Below are 20,747 nucleotides of genomic sequence, written 5' to 3' on the forward strand. Positions count from 1 at the left end.
ACTTCACTAAAAATATATTATGATATAAATATAACTTATTTATAAAAATAATTGTATATAAATAAATTATAATGTTAGCTTTGGCATTTCCTGACTTTTGAATATTTAAGTGCAGCTTTAAAATCTTAAGTCTAGTGATGTGATTTTTCTTATGTTTTTTGAGAATGTTAACTTAGTTTTAACCAATTATCTTTTCATTTTAAGATCCTGATAAATCTTCGGAGCACAGCATTAAATTCAGTGAAGCAGATACTCCTCGATCTCAAATGACAAATGATACAGAGTTATCCATTACTCTTTCCGCCAGAGAGCATGAACGGCCTATGTCTAATACCATTCTGTTAGAGCATTTCACAAAAACCTTTCTGCATTTAAGAAGAGCAGTGGTAACGTGCACTTTTGAATTAAGATATTTACTACTGCTTTATATTATTTAGTTTTTTAAAAATACTACAGTACCTCAAAAAACTTTTAAATGGGAGAAAATGAGTGATTTTTCATCCTTAGGAAAATGTTCAAACACTGTATATCATATATATACACTTTTTCGTACTTGACATAACGACTTCATCTTTCACTTTTTTCATAATTTTTCCTTACCATATTTTCTAAATCCTTCCTTAATGTATTGCCAGACTTATTTGTTTATATTGTTTATATCCTTTGTTAGAAGAGTTGAAGGCCATGGTGAATAAGTGATCAATCTTGATGTTTTAAAAACTATTTTAATTGTAGCTCTTTTGGGACCCCCTTTGTTCCTCCCAGCTCACCAAAATTCTCACTTAAAAAAAAAAGTGACATAGAGTGAAGTAATATACGGCTCTGAATATTATTAACATACAAAGCTTTTGCAAACATTTAAAAAAATGTTTTAAGAGCCTGTGTCGTTAGTAGAATATGTGTAGACCTAGCACTGTAAGTATGGGTACATTTCAAAATATAATACTTTTTCAAATTACTTCTTTCTTTACTTGCCAAGTCTTAATTTCATGAGGATTTATTTTTTCTACGGCAACATTTGATAATGTAATAAACATCTAAAACATCTATAACAATACTTAATAAAACCTTTTAATGTTCACCTGAAAAATATCAGCCTATGGTATTATCTATCTGTAAACACTGAAAGATAAAAATGCACTGATTAAATCTTCCTCCTGAAAATGGGGTTATATTCTGAAAGTGGCATTGTGGGCTTTCAATATTTATTGTGTCTCCATGATTACCATATCAAATTTACTCAATTTATAATTTTATTTCCTTTGTCAGCCCTGCAAATTGAACCAGTGATCAGAAAGTTCAAGGCATGTTCTTTCTGAATCAGACATTACAAAAAATAAAGACTGAAACATATTTGCAAGTGGAATTTAGTTAATAATTCTGTTGCGTGTGGCAAAAGAGAGTCCCAGCTCACTCTCATGGTGCTGTGTAGACTCTCCAAAACTAAGTGTAAAAACAAAACAAAACAGTAAAAAATTATTTTTGTAGATCTGTAAAAAGTTCTTACTTGGAATGTATCAACTCTTGCAAGAGAAACACAAAACTAAAGTCCTGGCAGATAAAGAATTTCTGTTATTGGTTCAAATCTAGCCCAATTTGGACTCAGTCCTACTACAGCTGAAGTCAATGTAAGTTTTGTAATAAACATCACTGGGAGGAGGATCAAATCCTTTGACAGTGATGAAATCATTACCTTCTAGTTTCTGTTTGCCTATATGAAATGAGATGCTTGTCTACACAGGGATACTCATGAAAGTTAAGAGAAATTAACTAAAGCTATGAAGACTGTGCTCATAAAAATAATTCTAGATGGATAAAAGCTACAGCAAAATAAAGCCACTTTATCTCTGAATGAGAGCATCCATATATAAGTTTGTGTTTTGACTTATGCACATTACACAGCTTTAATTGGTTTGTCCTAATATTCCTAAGAGTCCCCATGTAGACAAGCCTTCTGGGTGGACAAATGTAAACATGACAAACCCCATTCCTAGAATCATAGAATATTAGGGTTGGAAGGGACCTCAGGAGGTCATCTAGTCCAACCCCCTACTCAAAGCAGGACCTAATCCCCAACTAAATCATCCCAGCCAGGGCTTTGTCAAGCCTGACCTTAAAAACTTCTAAGGAAAGAGATTCCACCACCTCCCTAGGTAACCCATTCCAGTGCTTCACCACCCTCCTAGTGAAAAAGTTTTCCCTAATATCCAACCTAAACCTCCCCCACTACAACATGAGAACATTACTCCTTGTTCTGTCATCTGGTACCACTGAGAACAGTCTAGATCCATCTTCTTTGGAACCTCCTTTCAGGTAGTTGAAAGCAGCTATCAAATCCCCCCTCATTCTTCTCTTTTGCAGACTAAATAATCCCAGTTCCCTCAGCCTCTCCTCATAAATTATGTGCTCCAGCCCCCTAATCATTTTTGTTGCCCTCCACTGGACTCTTTCTAATTTTTCCACATCCTTCTTGTAGTGTGGGGCCCAAAACTGGACAGAGTACTCAGATGAGGCCTCACCAATGCCGAATAGAGGGGAATGATCACGTCCCTCGATCTGCTGGCAATGCTCCTACTTATACAGCCCAAAATGCCGTTAGCCTTCTTGGCAACAAGGGCACACTGTTGACTCATATCCAGCTTCTCATCCACTGTAACCCCTAGGTCCTTTTCTGCAGAACTGCTGCCTAGCCACTTGGTCCCTAGTCTGTAGCAGTGCATGGAATTCTTCCATCCTAAGTGCAGGACACTGCACTTTTCCTTGTTGAACCTCATCAGAATTCTTTTGGCCCAATCCTCTAATTTGTCTAGGTTCCTCTGTATTCTATCTCTACCCTCCAGCGTATCTACCACTCCTCCCAGTTTAGTGTCATCTGCAAACTTACTGAGGGTGCAATCTACGGCATCCTCCAGATCATTAATGAATATATTGAACAAAACTGGCCCCAGGACCGACCCTTGGGGCACTCCGCTTGATACCGGCTGCCAACTAGACATGGAGCCATTGATGGCTACCCGTTCAGCCCGACGATCTAGCCAGCTTTCTATCCACCTTATAGTCCATTCATCCAGCCCATACTTGCCACCAAGAATACTGTGGGAGACTGTATCAAAAGCTTTGCTAAAGTCAAGGAATAACACGTCCACTGCTTTCCCCTCATCCACAGAGCCAGTTATCTCATCATAGAAGGCAATTAGGTTAGTCAGGCATGACTTGCCCTTGGTGAATCCATGCTGACTGTTCCTAATCACTTTCCTCTCCTCTAAGTGCTTCAAAATTGATTCCTTGAGGACCTGCTCCATGATTTTTCCAGGGACTGAGGTGAGGCTGACTGGCCTGTAGTTCCCTGGATCCTCCTTCTTCCCTTTTTTGAAGATGGGCACTACATTAGCCTTTTTCCAGTCATCCGGGACCTCACCTGATTGCCATGAGTTTTCAAAGATAATGGCCAATGGCTCTGCAACTCCTTTAGCACCCTGAGATGCAGTGCATCTGGCCCCATGGACTTGTGCTCGTCCAGCTTTTCTAAATAGTCCTGAACCACTTCTTTCTCCACAGAGGACTGGTCACCTCCTCCCCATATTGTGTTGCCCAGTGCAGTAGTCTGGGAGCTGACCTTGTTTGTGAAGACAGAGGTGAAAAAAGCATTTGGTACATTAACTTTTTCCACATCCTCTGAAACTAGGTTGCCTCCCCGATTCAGTAATGGGCCCACACTTTCCCTGACCACCTTCTTGTTGCTAACATACCTGTAGAAACCCTTCTTGTTACTCTTAACATCCCTTGCTAGCTGCAACTCCAAGTGTGATTTGGCCTTCCTGATTTCACTCCTGCATGCCTGAGCAATATTTTTATACTCCTCCCTGGTCATTTGTCCAATTTTCCACCTTTTGTAAGTTTCTTTTTTGTGTTTAAGATCAGCAAGGATTTCACTGTTAAGCCAAGCTGGTCGCCTGCCATATTTACTATTCTTTCTACACATCGGGATGGTTTGTTCCTGCAACCTCAATAAGGATTCTTTAAAATACAGCCAGCTCTCCTGGCTGTATTTGCTGATTTCAGTGAGGTTGCAAGGGCAGAATTCATCCCACTGTATCTGACATTGCTAATAGGTTATAATTGTGTACTTTTGAATTTTATAATAGGAAGCATTTTTTTCCATCACTCCTGCCAAGGGTCATGGTAGATTCTCCATCACTGGCAAAGTGACTTACTTCCCTTATGTATTATTATATTGTGAGGCTAAATGTATTGATTTTTTTGCAAAGTAGGTTGAGAACCTGGAATGGAAGGTGCTATACAATTATAAATTGTATTGCTGATAAGACCTCAGCTGGAGTATTGTGTCCAGTTCTAGGTGCCACATTTCAGGAAGAATGTGGACAAATTGGAGAAAGTCCAGAAGACAGCAACAAAAATGATTAAAGGTCTATAAAACATGACATATGAGGAAAGATTGAAAAAAATGGATTTGTTTAGTTTGGAGAAGAAGTCTGAAGTGGGATATAACCGTTTTCAAGTACTTAAAAGGTTGTTACAAGAAGGAGGGTGAAAAATTGTTCTCATTAACCTCTGAGGATAGGACAAGAAGCAATGGACTTACATTGCAGAAAGAGAGGTTTAGTTGGACATTAGGAAAAACTTCTTAACTGTCGGGGTAGTTAAGCGCTGGAACAAATTGCCTACGGACGTTGTGGAATCTCCATCATTGGAGGTTTTTAAAAACAACACCCGTCAAGAATGGTCTAGTTATTACGTAGTCCTGCCTTGAATGCAGGGAACTGTACTAAATAACCTCTCTGTGTTAAATAACCCTTCCAGTCCTACACTTCTATGATTATCATTTTATTAATGTATTAAGTAAGTTCTTACTGAGGGTGAGTAATTTAAGGAAATCTTCATAATTTTAAAGGATTATTTCTATCTAAGTTTTGAGATAGAGGAATGAATTTTTGTTCAAAACTATACTTTGAAAATATAACAACATTTTGAAAAAATTATATATAGGTTCTCGCTCATCGTGGTGGCCACTGGACATTGCTTCAAAATACCTGCAGAGAGCTTTGGAACTATAGTCAAGAAGCGCTGTCAGTTGCCAAGCATTCACATTCTCTTCAAGGATTATTTCCTATTACCAGAAATTTTCTTATCAGCACCATCTGGTTGCCATTCTATTTGGCATCAGATACGATCCTTGATATGATAATTGAACTACAAACTAGTAATTCCCTTAAGGTAAACATGTATTTTTATTCATATATTATATCTATTTTAGTTAATTCTTTGAATGGTATGGAAAAATGGAGAAAGGAATCAGGAGAAATTATTTTTTTGCACTGATCATTGATTTTGGTAACTTCAAACTACTGCCCATAATACAGCCTGTACAGAACAACAGTATTTCTTAACTTGTAGAATTATAACTTGCTTTCTAAAAATTTGCTTTACAAGAGACAATAAAAACTGAAGCCATCCATTCTCATTACTGTCTGCCTCAATTTTACATTTACCTTTTCCTTTTATCTTTCAGTTTCTATGTTGCCAATGAGAGCTGGGCAGGAAATGGTTTTCCTCTCCCATGAGAATTTTCAAGATTTTGAAAAATTTCCCATCTCAAATCAGGATGCAAAGTCGAAATCTTGAAAATTTTGCAAACCAAAAATCTGAAATTTGTTTTGGATTGGATCAATCTAAAAGTTCTGTTTAGAAAATTTTGAAATACTTTCTTTTGATTCCAACCTTTTAAATTTATTTTTACTATAAATTAACTTAAATATTGACATAAAAATTGGAATGAAATTTGAAAATGAAAATTTAAAATGAAAACCAAAAAATGTAACTTTTTGACAATTTTGAAACTTTTTCATCAAAAATGTTCAAAATGGGAAACTGATTGTTAACAGTTTCGGTTTCAACAAATTCACATTTTCTGACAAAAAAAAATGTTTTTCAAAAACTTCCCAACTAGCTCTAGTGCCTGTTACAAAGTATGTGGAGTGCTTTCCAAACCATTGATTAAAACAAAACCGAGCCCAATGACCAAGGGGGGAGGGGGAGAGTCTATATGGCGAACAAAAGGAAATGGGCAAAAAGAAAAGCAATCTAGAAAGAATTACATTAAAACTATGTAATTGTTCATTGCAATACAATTAATTGCATTAACTTTTGAAACTGTTCATTATAATGTATTATGTTCTACTCGTAGATTTTTGATCCCGAAGGAGATTTCTGTGTTCCAAGTTGTGTAGGAGGAATTGCTGATGAGGACGGGGGTTCTAATCTTACTTTTTGCTGCCCTCTTGATGATATCAATGTGGTTGACTTGAGATGGATATGTGGTCTGGTACTTAGAACTATAGAGCTCTTATACCAAATGAAGAAATGGGAAGCACTGGTACATATAGCCTTGCATTTTAACACAGTTACACAGTAAGTAACACTTAAGGGCGTATGGAGAGGAAAAAGCTAGATTATTCATTTAAAACATAAGTAATTTTGATTTGTAATATTACTTGGCCTTTTCCAGTGAGAGATATGCAGAACAAGTGACTCCACTGCTGGTATATGCACAGAGACAACTTCTGGAGAGAATACAGCAATTCAGAGGCCCAGATAGTCCTCAGCCTCATTTCATAAAATATCAGGGTGATAATGCAAACAAGGTGAACTATTTATTTAATTATTTAGATACTGAATCTCACTGTGAACTAAATCCTGAAAAATGTTTTAATTTATTGTGTTTTTAACAGATTAGTAAGATTTCTCCTAATGTTGTCAAACAGGAATCTTTAAGATTAAATTAATGAACAATACAGATAAAAGTTTATGCAACTATACCATATTATGCGTATGTGACAGGGTACTCTGCCTCTTAATAGCAGTACTGCTTAATGATTGGTCCACCCTGCCATCTGATGTGACCCTTTAAGACTCTGAAAGGTCTGATTATAGATACCAGGACCTGGAAAATATTGGGAGAGAGGAAGCCGTCCCGGGAGTCAGACGTGTAGAGGAGGAAATCCCATTGCTGTTTCTTTAAGGGGCTGAGGCCAGGAGCCTTACAGAGAGGGCAGAGCAAGGCTTCCCTCTCTCCCAACCAAATGGGCATGAGCTGGCAGAAGGGGACCAGCATAAATGCAGCCTCCTCCCCCATAGCAGGTCAGATAATAGGAGGCATCAGCCAGGAAAGACTGGCCTGCTGAGATCCCTGAAGCCTGAGGGCTAATAAAGGAAAAGAGGCCAGCTGAAGAAGAAGCTGGCAAAGGCTGTACAGCTGGTCAACCTACAACTCCTCTCCAAAGAGGAGGGCTCCTGCTTAAGAAGGACCGGAGAATCTAATCAATATACCCCAGCTCCAGGTGGGAGAGCTAGGAGACTCCTTTTAAGGAGGGTCTGAAAAGGAGTAATTCAGAGAAGAATTGGGAAGGGTTCCTTTAACAGAGACGTTTCTCAGAGCAGAGTAGAAGAGAGAAACCAGAGACCACTATTTGGACAGAGCCAGACAGGATGAATGCCCTGTGTATAGCTGAGTAAGGTCCTACTTATGTTGAAGACTATTGTTAATCAATGAGACTCCTGGAAAGGGAAGTGTTCTTTGATAAAGATGTCTGTCTGGACTTGTTTATAACTTGGGGGAAGGAAAACAGATGCAGGGCCCATGTGGTGTGCGAGGCCTCACTGAAAGGGGGCACACTGGGTACCTCCATGCCATCACATGGTCAGAATCTAAACTTGAGGCCTTTAAAATGCTTGACAGTATCCCTTTTAACTGAGAATATGTATCTGGGTGCCATATGCACTTCTTGATTAATTAAACTGTGCCCCTGGAGGTACTGCTTTGTTGCTATGTACTTGAGTACTTAACCCATAAAAAGGTCAGAATTACTCATATTGAGCAAGCCTGAATACTTAAAAAGCCAATGAAGAAGAATATGAGAAACCTGCACCAGGAATTCATACATTCAGAGTTTTCTACCACTCAAAGCCATGATTCTGTATATTTGGCAAACTTAAAGACAGCCAGCAAATTCCGTTGTAAGACCCCAATGGCAGCAAAACATTTTTTTTAAAGTTAAGATTTTTTTAAATAAGATTGATGTACTTAAAATCAAGTGTACAGTAATCTGTGCGATATGTTACAATAAGGTAGTATAAAAATAATTACATTTTTGAAAGCAATGTCTCAAATGGCATAATAAAAACTAATTTTATATAATCATATTTAATATATTAGTTCAAAGACACCTAACATAAGAACGGCCATACTGGGTCAGACCAAAGGTCCATCCAGCCCAGTATCCTGTCTACTGACAGTGGCCAATGCCAGGTGCTCCAGAGGGAGTGAATCTAACAGGTAATGATCAAGTGATCTCTCTCCTGCCATCCATCTCCACCCTCTGACAAACAGAGGCTAGGACACCATTCCTTACCCATCCTGGCTAACAGCCATTAATGGACTTAACCTCCATGAATTTATCTAGTTCTCTTTTAAACCCTGTTATAGTCCTAGCCTTCACAACCTCCTCAGGCAAGGAGTTCCATGGGTTGACTGTGTGCTATGTGAAGAAGAACTTCCTTTTATTTGTTTTAATCCTGATACCCATTAATTTCATTTGGTGGCCCCTAGTTCTTATATTATGGGAACAAGTAAAATAACTTTTCCTTATTCACTTTCTCCACACAACTCATGATTTTATATACCTCTATCATATCCCCCCTTAGTCTCCTCTTTTCAAGCTGAAAAGTACTAGCCTCTTCAATCTCTCCTCATATGGGACCCGTTCCAAACCCCTAATCATTTTAGTTGCCCTTCTCTGAATCTTTTCTAATGCCAGTATATCTTTTTTGAGATGAGGAGACCACATCTGTACCCAGTATTCAAGATGTGGGTGTACCATCGATTTATATAAGGGCAATACGATATTCTCCATCTTATTCTCTATCCCTTTTTGAATGATTCCTAACATCCTGTTTGCTTTTTTGACTGCCACTGCACACTGCGTGGACGTCTTCCGAGAACTATCCACGATGACTCCAAGATCTCTTTCCTGATTAGTTGTAGCTAAATTAGCCCCCATCATATTGTATGTATAGTTGGGGTTATTTTTTCCAATGTGCATTACTTTACATTTATCCACATTAAATTTCATTTGCCCTTTTGTTGCCCAATCACTTAGTTTTGTGAGATCTTTTTGAAGTTCTTCACAGTCTGCTTTGGTCTTAACTATTTTGAGCAGTTTAGTATCATCTGCAAACTTTGCCACCTCACTGTTTACCCCGTTCTCCAGATCATTTACCCTCAGACAGTTTTGAGAGGCAGGATGCTATGCTCTGTACAGACATATATTGGTCCAGATCCTCAGCTGGTGTGAATTGCCATAGTTTCATTGAAGTTAATGTAACTCTGCCAGTTTATACCAGTTCTGGATATATAGCCCACTAAAAAATAATGGACTTTTTAATTGTCTAAAGGAGCATACCATGATTCTTACTCATTTGTCCTAATAATATGATAAGCTTAATATTTTATGAGAAACATGACAGATTGAAAGCTCTGATATGTAATAGTGTATTGCATGTCATTGTATGGTTCTTAATTCTGGCAAGCAAGAAATGAGGTATAGTTTTAAGTACGTAGATGTCTTGGCCCTAAATTTCCAAACTTGAATGCCTGAAGTTAGACATGTGATTTTACATCTAGATTATTAAATAAGAGACCTGATTTTCAGAGGTGCAGAACATCTGAAGCTCTTGTTGATTTATACAGCAATTGCAGGTGCTTAGTATTTTTGAAAATCAGACCTCTTTTATTTAGCCATCTAAATATGGATTTAGGTGCCTAACTTGGGGAACCCACATTATAAAATATTGGCCGTTTTAAGTATAAACGAGTGACTAAGTGGAAAACCTTCTTTTTTAGATAAATTGCAGAAACTTCATTGGAAAACAGTTGCGTATTGCCAGCACATTTAATGAAGTGAAAGTTTCTGGACACCATTTTGTTCCTGAGATGCCAGATATTTATACAGGTCAGAACACATTCCGACATAATCCAGTTCTTTCTTTATCCAAAAAATTTTGTTTTGCATTAATTTTTGCCCTACCTCAGAATAACTCTTTCATACAGATTTAGAAACTGTTGAATTTTGTTTTTACAAATGTATGAGTGCTTCAGAAATATTGTTTTGAAAGGGACTAGATAGCTCAGGTGTATTGTAATGGTAAGAAGAGCTTTTCAAATCTATTCAAATTGGATAATAGTGAAAAGTTTAAAGCCTTGACAGGTCCTTCAGAAGGAAAAAGAAGACATGGTTCTAAATATCACATATGTGTCAAGGTTTCATGTACAAGAGAGGGTGTGGGGGTTGAATTAAGGACATTGGGTAAAATCACTGAACAATAGATGACATTGAGAGTACAATAAAGACAGTATCCTTGCTCTCACTTCTGGTGCCCAGTGCTCCATCTATTACTTATAACAATAAAACATATTTGAAAAGTTTAAAAGTAGTGTTATTGACTGTCTGTTAATGCTTTAGATTAATGTTCATAAACCAATTGGAAATCTAATCAGCCCAGTGTATTAAATTTATTTTGTCTAATAGTTGAGAAATTGTTCAACTATGCCTATGCTCTTATATTTTCACTGTAAAATATAAAAAATTTTTCCTAATTACTGCTTCCTTTTAGATGGCAGTCAAGCACAAGCCCTAGTTTGTGTCCCTCTTGATGTGACAGACACATTGAAATGTTTCAGAGAAACCCTAGAAAAATCTAAATATCACAGCAGAGCACTTAGACACAGCAGAAAGTTGCTTTCACTATTTCTTGCTCACACACAAGGTAAGATGTTTGTTATGGTGTCCCTTAATTATCAAATGTGTGTGGTTCCAAACCACCCCTATAACTAGTGACTGCACCTGGTACATATTTTTAGTAGCAAATATTGGAAAATCAGTTTTTAAAATCCAGCGATAGTTGTTGAGAGTAAGATAATAGTCACTTTTATTTAAAGAAAAATTCTGAATTCTTGTAAGGCCAAAATGTAGCCAAGCATTTTTCTCTTTAAGAACATAAGAACGGCCATAGTCTAAAAAAAAAAAAAAAGGTATTTTTTCACACAATGCAGAGTCAACCTGTGGAACTCTTTGCCAGAGGATGTTGTGAAGGCCAGGACTATAACAGGGTTCAATAAAGAACTAGATAAATTCATGGAGGATAGGGCCTATTAGCCAGGATGAGCAGGGATGGTGTCCCTAGCCTCTGTTTGCCAGAAGCTGTGAATGGGCGACAGGGAATGGATCACTTGTTGATTACCTGTTCTGTTCATTCCCTCTGGGGCACCTGGCATTGGCCGCTGTTGGAAGACAGGGTACTGGGCTAGATGTAGGGTGACCAGATAGCAACTGTGAAAAAACGAGACGGGGGTGGGGGGGTAGTAGGTGCCTATATAAGAAAAAGTCCCCAAAAATGGGACTGTCCCTTTAAAAACAGAACATCTGGTCACCCTAGCTAGATGGAACTTTGGTCTGACCCAGTATGGCCGTTCTTATATTCTTCATTACAGCTTCATTCATTTATTACAGCTTTCATTATCCATTTAATTCTTGTTGCCCTTTTTTGGCCTGAGTTGTTAGCCAGTATTTGGGCCTCTTGATGAGTTATTTTCATTAGGAGGAGAAGTTGAAGATACAGTTAGGAATTTCTCTAATGCAGTCCTGGTTTTTTTTACAAGGATTGTATATAGAGTTCTGTTTCCCTGAACATAATAGAAACAAAGAACAGCAGGCAGTTTCCTTTCTCAGAAATCCAAGTCTGCCTTTCCAGTGAGTACTGTGCCTCAGAAAAGCTTCTGTCTCTAGGTTTCCTTGCAGTGCCACATGCATGACTGCTTCTCATGTTTCTGCAGGCTTTCTTCTGAATTCACACTCAGACATACAGCTGTAACCAATATCTTAGCCTTTGCATTTGCAAATACTTTCAGTTAACCCCCTCTTATTCCCCCTGGGTTAGTTCTTGTTCAGGCCTTGTCCTGCACCCAAGTGCCTTGAGATGCGGCTTCCTATTACTGCGATTGCTACATAAAGGAACATTTGATTGCTCCTTCTGCTTAGCCTGAAAGAAGAGCACTTAGGACAGTGAGGTCTTTGATTATCTATAGGTCAAAGACCGTCATGATGGCAGCCGTTAACATCTTCCAGCATCACAACATTTATTTTTCAAGACACAACGACTCACAACTCTTTAAAAAATAAATGCAAGAAGATCGGCATTTATGAACATATCTACAATATGGTCAAATGTAGTCTCCTGAGTTTAAAACTGCCTATATTGCATTGCGGTATGCAGTGTTGTTGCAGCTTTGTTAGTCCCAGGATATTAGAGAGACAAGTGGGTGAGTTAATATCTTTTGTTGAACCAGCTTCTCTTGGTGAGAGAGGCAAGCTTTCGAGCTTCAGGAGCTGAAGAAGAGCTCTGAGTAAACTTGAAAGTTTGTCTCTCTGACCAACAGAAATGGATTCAATAAAACATATTACCTCACTGTCACATTCCAGTGTGTAGTCCAAACCAGTGAGGGATTGTGTCACCACCTGCCCTGCACTCTTGGGTGCCTCACAGTGCTTTGCTGTTGTAGCTCCCAACCTGTGCCACTCACAAACAACCTGCCAGCGTGCAGTTCACACCTTGAGTGTCTGTGTATAGCTGTAGTTATGGTCCAGCAGCTCTGACCCCAGCAGCCTGACAGCAACACTCCAGTCACACTCTGGCTTCCACCTGTTGTGGTTACTACCTGCAGGGTGACTCCGACACATCCCAGTCACAATTTCCCCCCAAAACATGTATTCTGCGCCCTTCAACCCTCTACTGGACAGTTCAGTTATTAGAGGTCTGTTGCCCCTGTAAAGGATCAATCAGTATTCAACAGTCTGCTACTTTAACTGGATTTACCAAACAGTTCAGTTTAAACACAGCACTGGATTGGTTTAGATTAAAAAACAGTTTATTAACAAAAGAAGATAGGATTTTAAGTGAACTCAAATATCAGGTTTTAAAGTCAAATGGTTACAAGAACAATAAAGATAAAATGCTTTCTAGTAGCTAAAACTTAACAAGCTAGACTTGGTTCAAGGTAAAATCCTTACCACATGTTCACAGCAACAGGGCTAACCAAATTCTCAAGTCAGAACCCTTCCCAAAGTTCAAAGGCTGGGTCCTTTGTTTTAGGTGAAAGAGAAAGAGGTAGCTTGGGCTTTTCTGACCCTTTCCTTTATAGTCCAATTAACCTTTAAAGTGAGTTCTTCTGAGGGTTACCCTTCAAAGCAAAGTTTATTCAAAGAGTAAAGAAGGCGACATAGAAGGAGGCTCCATGCTCTTTGCTTTGTCTTCTGCTGTCTCCTCTCCTTGCTGTCTCGAGGACCCTGTTTACTTATGTGAGGTAAACTTTTTTTCATTCAGAATTCTTCTGTCTGGGCAGGGCTGTGTGGTTTCGAACATATGCTAAGAACACATACAGGGAGATTTCATAACTTTACATATAATTTTGCTACATACATTTCACCATGATATTATTGACCAGGGAGTTATTAGGATTCAAATGATACCTCACAAGACATATTTTGTACAAAGATTATTACAGTAGTGTGTAGGGTGTGAATACAGGGATGCTTTAGGTCACACTCACCTACCTTGTCTCATCTTGCACTGCGGTGATGCCGGTTAATGATGTGTATATAAGGTACCTATTGTGCCTTGGTGAAGGGCACATTCCTGAGAAATGTACAATTTTCAGGTCCTTCCCTAAGAGAATGCAAAAGGCAAAAGAGGCTTGCCAAAAACACTTTTTAATGGAGAGGCTTCTGCACTCCTCTTCAGATCCTGGAGTGGCTGAGACTGATAAAGCATGAGCAAACCTCTTCAAGAAGTGTTCCAGTGAGCTCAGGATCAGCTTACAGCTCTGGGACTTAGGTCTCAAAGAAACCATCCTTCTGAGACCAAAAAAAACCCATCTGTGATCAGCAGGAGGAAGGAGTATTACCTCATTGTCACATTCTGGGGTGCAGTCCAGATTGGTGAGGGGCTTTGTCATCCCTTCCCAGCAGCCTTGGGTGCCTTTCAATACCTTGCTGAAGTGGGCCATTCACAAACAGCCTGATGGCATGCAAGCCACAACCTGAGTATCTGTGTGTAACTGCAGCCTGCTAGCCACACGTGGGTTACACTCTTGGTATACTTGGTTATACTGCCTTGGTTATACTGCAGGATGACCCAAACACACCCCCAGTCTTAGATTTCACCCCAGAAATGAATGTCTTGTGCTGCCCAGCCCTCTCCTGGCCAATACAAGTTATATTAAGTCTGTTATTTCTTTAAAATAATAATATGCACACAACTTGTCAGCCCAAATGGAATTTCCCAGACACTTCAATTTAAACACACTGGAATAGATAAAACAATAAAATAAGTTTATTAACTGCAAAGAGAGAGATTTTAAGGGAGTACAAGAAATGAGGCATAAAAATCAAATGGTTACAAGAAAAATAGATAAGACATTTACTATTACCTAACTTAACAAACTATATTAGATGCAAGCAAAGTTTCTCACCACATGCTTTCTGCAGTCTTACTGACCAAACCCTACAGGTCAGGACCCTTTCTCCCGGAGTCCAACAAATACCTCCTTTGTTGCTTCAGATGCAGTGAATGTGATAGGCAGGGTGCCTGAGGCTAGTTGTCCCCCCTTTTTATAGTTTCAGTTCCCCTCTTGAAAAACATTTCCAGCTGGTCACCAGGAGACAAAAAATCTATGTGGAAGGAGGCTCACTGCTGTGTTTTTCTCACCTGTTTGAGCATCCTTTGTTTCTCTCCCTGGTTGATGACTCTGGTTACTGCTTAAATGTAAATTAAACAGCGCACACATTCCTTTGTTTAGGAACCTTTGCCAACCTCAGTTTGGGCAAGGCTGTGGGGTTTGGAACATACATTAATAACATCATACAGGGAAATCTTACAATGTTGCCACACACATTTTATCAGACAGTACTGACCAGCAAATTATGAGTTTTCAAATGATACCTTGCAAGCCATACTTTGTACAAAGATTATTACAATAGTGTGTACAGTATGAATACTGGGATGTATTCTGTCACAGAGATCTTCTTGGCTACTGTCATCTAGCATACCTAAAGAAGTGCAAACAACAATAGAAGATCTGCTGTTTGATGGATACAATTGGTTTAATGCTAAAACTAATTAGTAGAACTGGTCAAAAGAAAATTGACCAAACATTTTTACAATGGAAACCAAAACCTTTTGCAGAAATGTATCTGTTTTTATTAAAATGTCATTGGGAAAGTTTCTAAGATCTATGGCCTTGGCTACACTTGCAAGTTACAGCGCTGTAAAGCCTCCCCCAGCGCTGTAACTCATTCCCTGTCCACACTGGCAGGGCACTTAAAGCGCTGTATCTCCCTGGGTACACCGCTGCAGGTACTCCACATGTCCGAGAGGAATAACAGCTGCAGCGGAGTGGCTATGACTCACTGGTGTGAGTGTAAACGCTTGCAGCGCTGTACTAATCACCTTGTCAAGTGGCCAATCCTCTCCATTGTTGTGACCGGCTGCAGGAATGCGGAAGTGCCGGTTTCAAACCTTGTACCACAGAGAAAAGCAAACAGTTTGCAGCTTGCTTTGAGTGAGTAAATGAATGAGCATGGGGCCGGGAGTTTGGAACTTGCAAAATAGAGAGCTGACATGCTCCAAAAAGCACTCTCTCTCCCCCCACACTCCCTGTCACAATCCCCCCCCCCCCCCCGTTTTGAAAAGCACGTTGCAGCCACATGAATGCTGGGATAGCTGCCCATAATGCACCGCTCCCAACACAGCTGCAAATGTTGCAAGTGTGGCCACACCACTGCGCTGGCAGCTGTCAGTGTGGACAGACTGCAGCGCTTTTCCCTACTCAGCTGTACGAAGACAGGTTTACCTCACAGCGCTGTACAGCTGCAAGTGTAGCCAAGGCCTATGAGGGAATGTCGGTGAGGAGTAGGAGGAGCAAGAGACCCATGCTCCAAAATAGCTAAGCACTTGGCTGGGATATGGGAGACCCAGCTTCATATGGTCTTCCACATCTCAGATGAGTGTCCTAGCATGGTGCTATTGGCTTTTCTGAGGGTGTGTGTGTGTGTGTGTCTCTCTCTCTCTCTCTCTTTCTCTCTCTTTCCCCCACCCTAAAAAATCAATTCTGAACCTTAGAAACCTTCTTCTTGAAAGTTTCATTGAAACATACATGAAAAGTTTTGGTTCCAATAAAAAAATTAGTTGAAAATATTCCCAACCAGCTCTAGTTACTATACTCAGAAGGTTCAGATGGCCTCTGCTAAAAAGAGAAAAAGATACCAGAGGAGGAAATCATCTGCCTCCTCCTTCATTATCTGTTCACCTTGCAATGTCATCATCAAGGCAGCTAATTTGACTCCTTGTTCGGGAGCCATGTACATTTTCTGGAGTATCTTTTTCCTCCCCGCTGCTTTTCAGAACGATTTGTTTTATTTTTGTGGGGCCTGGAACCTCACCACTACAGACCCGTGGGTCTAGAGTTCACAGAGGTGGGGTAGGAGGTCTATAGAAATCCAGACCTCCCCACCTACCAGCCCAATCCCCAATCCCTTTTCAGAGACCCCTTTCACAAGAGTGTGTTACATCAAGAAGGGGAGTCCCTTCTAAGTCTTGGTGCAGTGGAAGAAGTGCCTCTATAGTACAAAGGGAAGGGGTTTTATTCCTAATTATTTCCAATAATGAAGGAAAAAAGGGGTCTGGTGCCCATTTTTGGACTTGACACAGCTAACCATCTTCAGCTGCAGATTCAAGTTCTAGGTGGTAAAACTGCCCTCTGTAACTTTTTTTCATTGAGGCACAAGACTGGTATGCAGCTCTCAACCTCTAAGATGCTTATTTTCACATAGTAATTCATCCTGCTCATCCTCCTGTGGTTCTGAGTGGGTATTTTCCACTATCTACAGAATGTTCTGCCATTTGGTCTATTGACATCACTGACGGTCTTCATCGAGGGCCCTCGTTATGTGAGAAAACAAGGAGTCCAGATTTACCCATACCTTGATGATTGGCTCATTTGAGGGAAATCTCCACAACATGTGACCAACTCGACATGTTGCTTTTTGTAGTTTATACAGATAGGGTAAGAGATCAAGCTACTTAGACCCAGAGATTATTCAACTAGATTTCTACTTGCATTAAGCTATACTATGAATATGCGCATTTAGACCCACCATTCAACATTATAGCTTATCTCACGATGGCTCAGGCAGCTACCACAGCTTCTTTGAGAACGAAGTGTTCCAATCTGAAAAAATTGTATGGCAGCAACATAGGGTTCAGTACATACATTTACACAAAATTACTTCTTAGTAGAGACATGAAAATCTGATGCCCACTTTGGCAAAACTGTCTTGCAGTTGCTATTCAGGTAGACTCTGAGCATCCACCTCCCATGATTTAGTTTACTGCTTGTTAGTCACCAGGAGTGGAATAATATCGACAAACACTTGAAGAAGAAACAGTTACATACTTTATAGTACTTGTGATTCCTCTAGAGGTGTATGTGATGAGTTGGATCACAGAAAACCCCCTTGGGAACTGCCAACTGATGTGCTGAGACTACCTCTGAGACCATTTTCCCTGGCAGCTTGGGACTTCAGTGCCCTGCCTGGTTTGAGCCAGACACACTAGCCTGCTACAAACACAGACCCAGGTCTGAACAACATCCCCCAAAAGCTGCAGGCTTAACTGAAAACAGCTTAAGAAATGTTTCTGTCTCCAACACTCAGATGCCCAGCTCCCAATGGGGTCCAAACCCCAAATAAATCCATTTTACCCTGTATAAAGCTTAGACAGGATAAACTCATAAATTGTTCGCCCTCTGTAACACTGATAGAGAGATATGCACAGCTGTTTGCCCCCCCCCCCCCAGGTATTAATACATATTCTGGGTTAACTAATAAGTAAAAAGTGATTTTATTAAATACAAAAAGTAGGATTTACGTGTTTCCAAGTAATAACAGACAGAACAAAGTGAATTACCAAGCAAAATGAAATAAAACATGCAAGTCTAAGCCTAATACTGTAGGAAAGTGATTACAGATCAAATCTCACCCTCAGAGATGTTCCAGTAAGCTTCTTTCACAGACTGGATGCCTTCCTAGTCTGGGCACAATCCTTTCCCCTGGTACAGCCCTTATTCCAGCTCAGGTGGTAGCTAGGGGATTTTTCATTAGTGCCGCCCCTTTGTTCTGTTCCACCCCCTTATATACCTTTTGCACAAGGCGGGAATCCTTTGTCCCTCTCTGGGTTCCCACCCCTCCTTCTAAATGGAAAAGCACCAGGTTAAAGATGTATTCCAGTTCAGGTGACATGATCACATGTCACTGTAAGACTTCAAGCCTTCATTCCTCCCAGCCTGACTCACAGGAAGGCCTGCAAGCAAACAGAGCCATCCACAGTCAATTGTCCTGGTTGATGGGAGCCATCAAGATTCCAAACCACCATTAATGGTCCACACTTTGCATAACTACAATAGGACCTTAGAGTTATATTTCATATTTCTAATTTCAGATACAAGAATGATACATTCATACAAATAGGATTACCACACTCAGTAGATTATAAGCTTTGTAATGATACCTTACAAGAGACCTTTTGCATGAAGCATATTTCAATTAGATTATATTCACACTCATTAGCATATTTTCATAAAATCATATAGAGTGCAACATCACAGTGTATTCCGCAACCCATGCTTCTTCCGCACAACTACAGAATCCTATAACACCTGGATTCTATACTGGCAAAGGAATTGAGGGACACTTGGGGTCACCCCAACTTTTATGCCATATGGTGTATGAGGACAACCTCAGAGCATATGGACAACACATCTTGAAGAACCACAGTTACTTGGAATATAGAACATCATGTATAATATAATAATAATTAATGGAGATATCCCATCTCCTAGAACTGGAAGGGACCTTGAAAGGTCATCAAGTCCAGCCCCCTGCCTTCACTAGCAGGACCAAGTACTGATTTTTCCCCAGATCCCCAAGTGGCCCCCTCAAGGATTGAACTCACAACCCTGGGTTTAGCAGGCCAATGCTCAAACCACTGAGCTATCCCTCCCCCTATGTCTGCAATGATTCCAGCATCCATCACTGTGTAAAATAGGAACCCAAAGAATACTACTGAATTTGCTGTAGATCTCTGGATTGACATTGTGTTGAGTTGCTGACTGAGTTTCTGGTCCTGGAAAATTTCTCCTTGAAAGCTATATGGGGCAAATAGGAACATTTTAAAACTTACTTGTTTAGCATGCTTTCAGACTAAATCCAGAGTATAAGTAATGCTCAGTGTATCACAGTTCATTTATTCAGAGCAAATTAATATATACTACAGGGAAAGAAAATGTTTCTGAAAAATGCAGCCTGATTTTCTGCTCCCATGTTTATTCACTTTTAATCACAAGTTACCTATTCCTTCTAACCTGCTATTATAAAGACCAGAAATGCCATGTAGAAATCATACACTGAAAATATTTTGTTTGGGTGATATGGTGTAGAAACATTTATGTGAAGGAAATATGGCTGTAACCTATATTTAGTAAATAAATTGCATTTCTGATCTAGAAACCTTTGGAAGAGTACCCAATCAGATCTTTTCAAATGGAAAAGTGGAATTTAGTGTGGGAGCTGAACTGACATTTCTACCAAAACCACCTGACCTTTCTCAAGAAAAATTTAATTTCCGCAGTATGGTCGAAAGCAGACCATTACCTGAGTCACAGCTCTCAGTAGTTGTCTCTTCATATGAAAAAACTATTGGTAAGATATTTACATATTTTTGTTTACAGCTAATACAAACAACTCTGTATACCTATGTTCATGTTCCTCTTCATGCAGTTTTATTCTCTGTCCCTTTCACGTCAGACAGTCTTCACAGCAGGTATTCCCCATCCCCATAGTGTTTATGGGACAGCTGCTGCTCCCCCTCCCCACCTCCTCAATAAAAAATAATGATCCAAAACAAGCCAATACCTCAGTCACAATTTTCAGTAGTTATCTCTTCATATGAAAAATTTTACTTCAGTGGAGCTTCACTGATTTACACCAGTTGAGAATCTGGCTCATGATTTTGTCTTCTGACAGTGTCCCTTTACTTCTTTTTACAGACTTTTCCCAGGAAAGCATTTGACAGCTAAGGAGGTTTATGATTTTTTAAACTGCTGTATGCAACCTGTAGAAATCAGATAATTGCATTTGTATCATGAATGCTTATTTTCAAACAGGTTCTGTCCGTTTAGTAGGTCTGAAACAGATTCACGTGTATGTCCTGCTCTTGCTCCAGTTGGAGTTAGTGGGAATAGGATTGGGTCCATAGTCACACATTTGAAATTAAAATATCCCCAAATCCTCAGAAACCTTTACACAAAATATTCATAATCTTATTTACTATTTCCTGTGTGCAAATCTATTTCTATTGTAAAGTTGTTCAAGATACAGTAATGGTTTTAATGTTATAATGGATTTTTTTCTAATTGTTGAAAAACAGAAATCCTTCAAATAAATAACCAGCGAGACCTCAAGGTGCAGGCTCTCCATGAACTTGGAAATCTTCACTTTTATGCAGGAAAGAAGAGGTACATAGTCTTTGGATGAACAGTAGAAACAAAAATGATACAATTT

General features: G+C 39.5%; 1 protein-coding gene across 1 annotated transcript in view; it reads left to right on the top strand.

The window, feature by feature from the left end:
* Positions 1–20,747, top strand: part of CFAP54 (cilia and flagella associated protein 54) — a 215,509-nt gene that overhangs the window by 113,553 nt on the left and 81,209 nt on the right. The window contains exons 36-43 of the mRNA XM_065423873.1: positions 205–386; positions 5,008–5,235; positions 6,206–6,429; positions 6,527–6,662; positions 9,920–10,028; positions 10,690–10,842; positions 19,692–19,886; positions 20,614–20,701. Of these exons, the coding sequence (XP_065279945.1) occupies positions 205–386; positions 5,008–5,235; positions 6,206–6,429; positions 6,527–6,662; positions 9,920–10,028; positions 10,690–10,842; positions 19,692–19,886; positions 20,614–20,701 (1,315 nt within the window). The remainder of the gene's footprint in view (positions 1–204; positions 387–5,007; positions 5,236–6,205; positions 6,430–6,526; positions 6,663–9,919; positions 10,029–10,689; positions 10,843–19,691; positions 19,887–20,613; positions 20,702–20,747) is intronic.

This window comes from Emys orbicularis, chromosome 1 (genome assembly GCF_028017835.1).
Source record: "Emys orbicularis isolate rEmyOrb1 chromosome 1, rEmyOrb1.hap1, whole genome shotgun sequence".
Classification (NCBI taxonomy): domain Eukaryota; kingdom Metazoa; phylum Chordata; order Testudines; family Emydidae; genus Emys; species Emys orbicularis.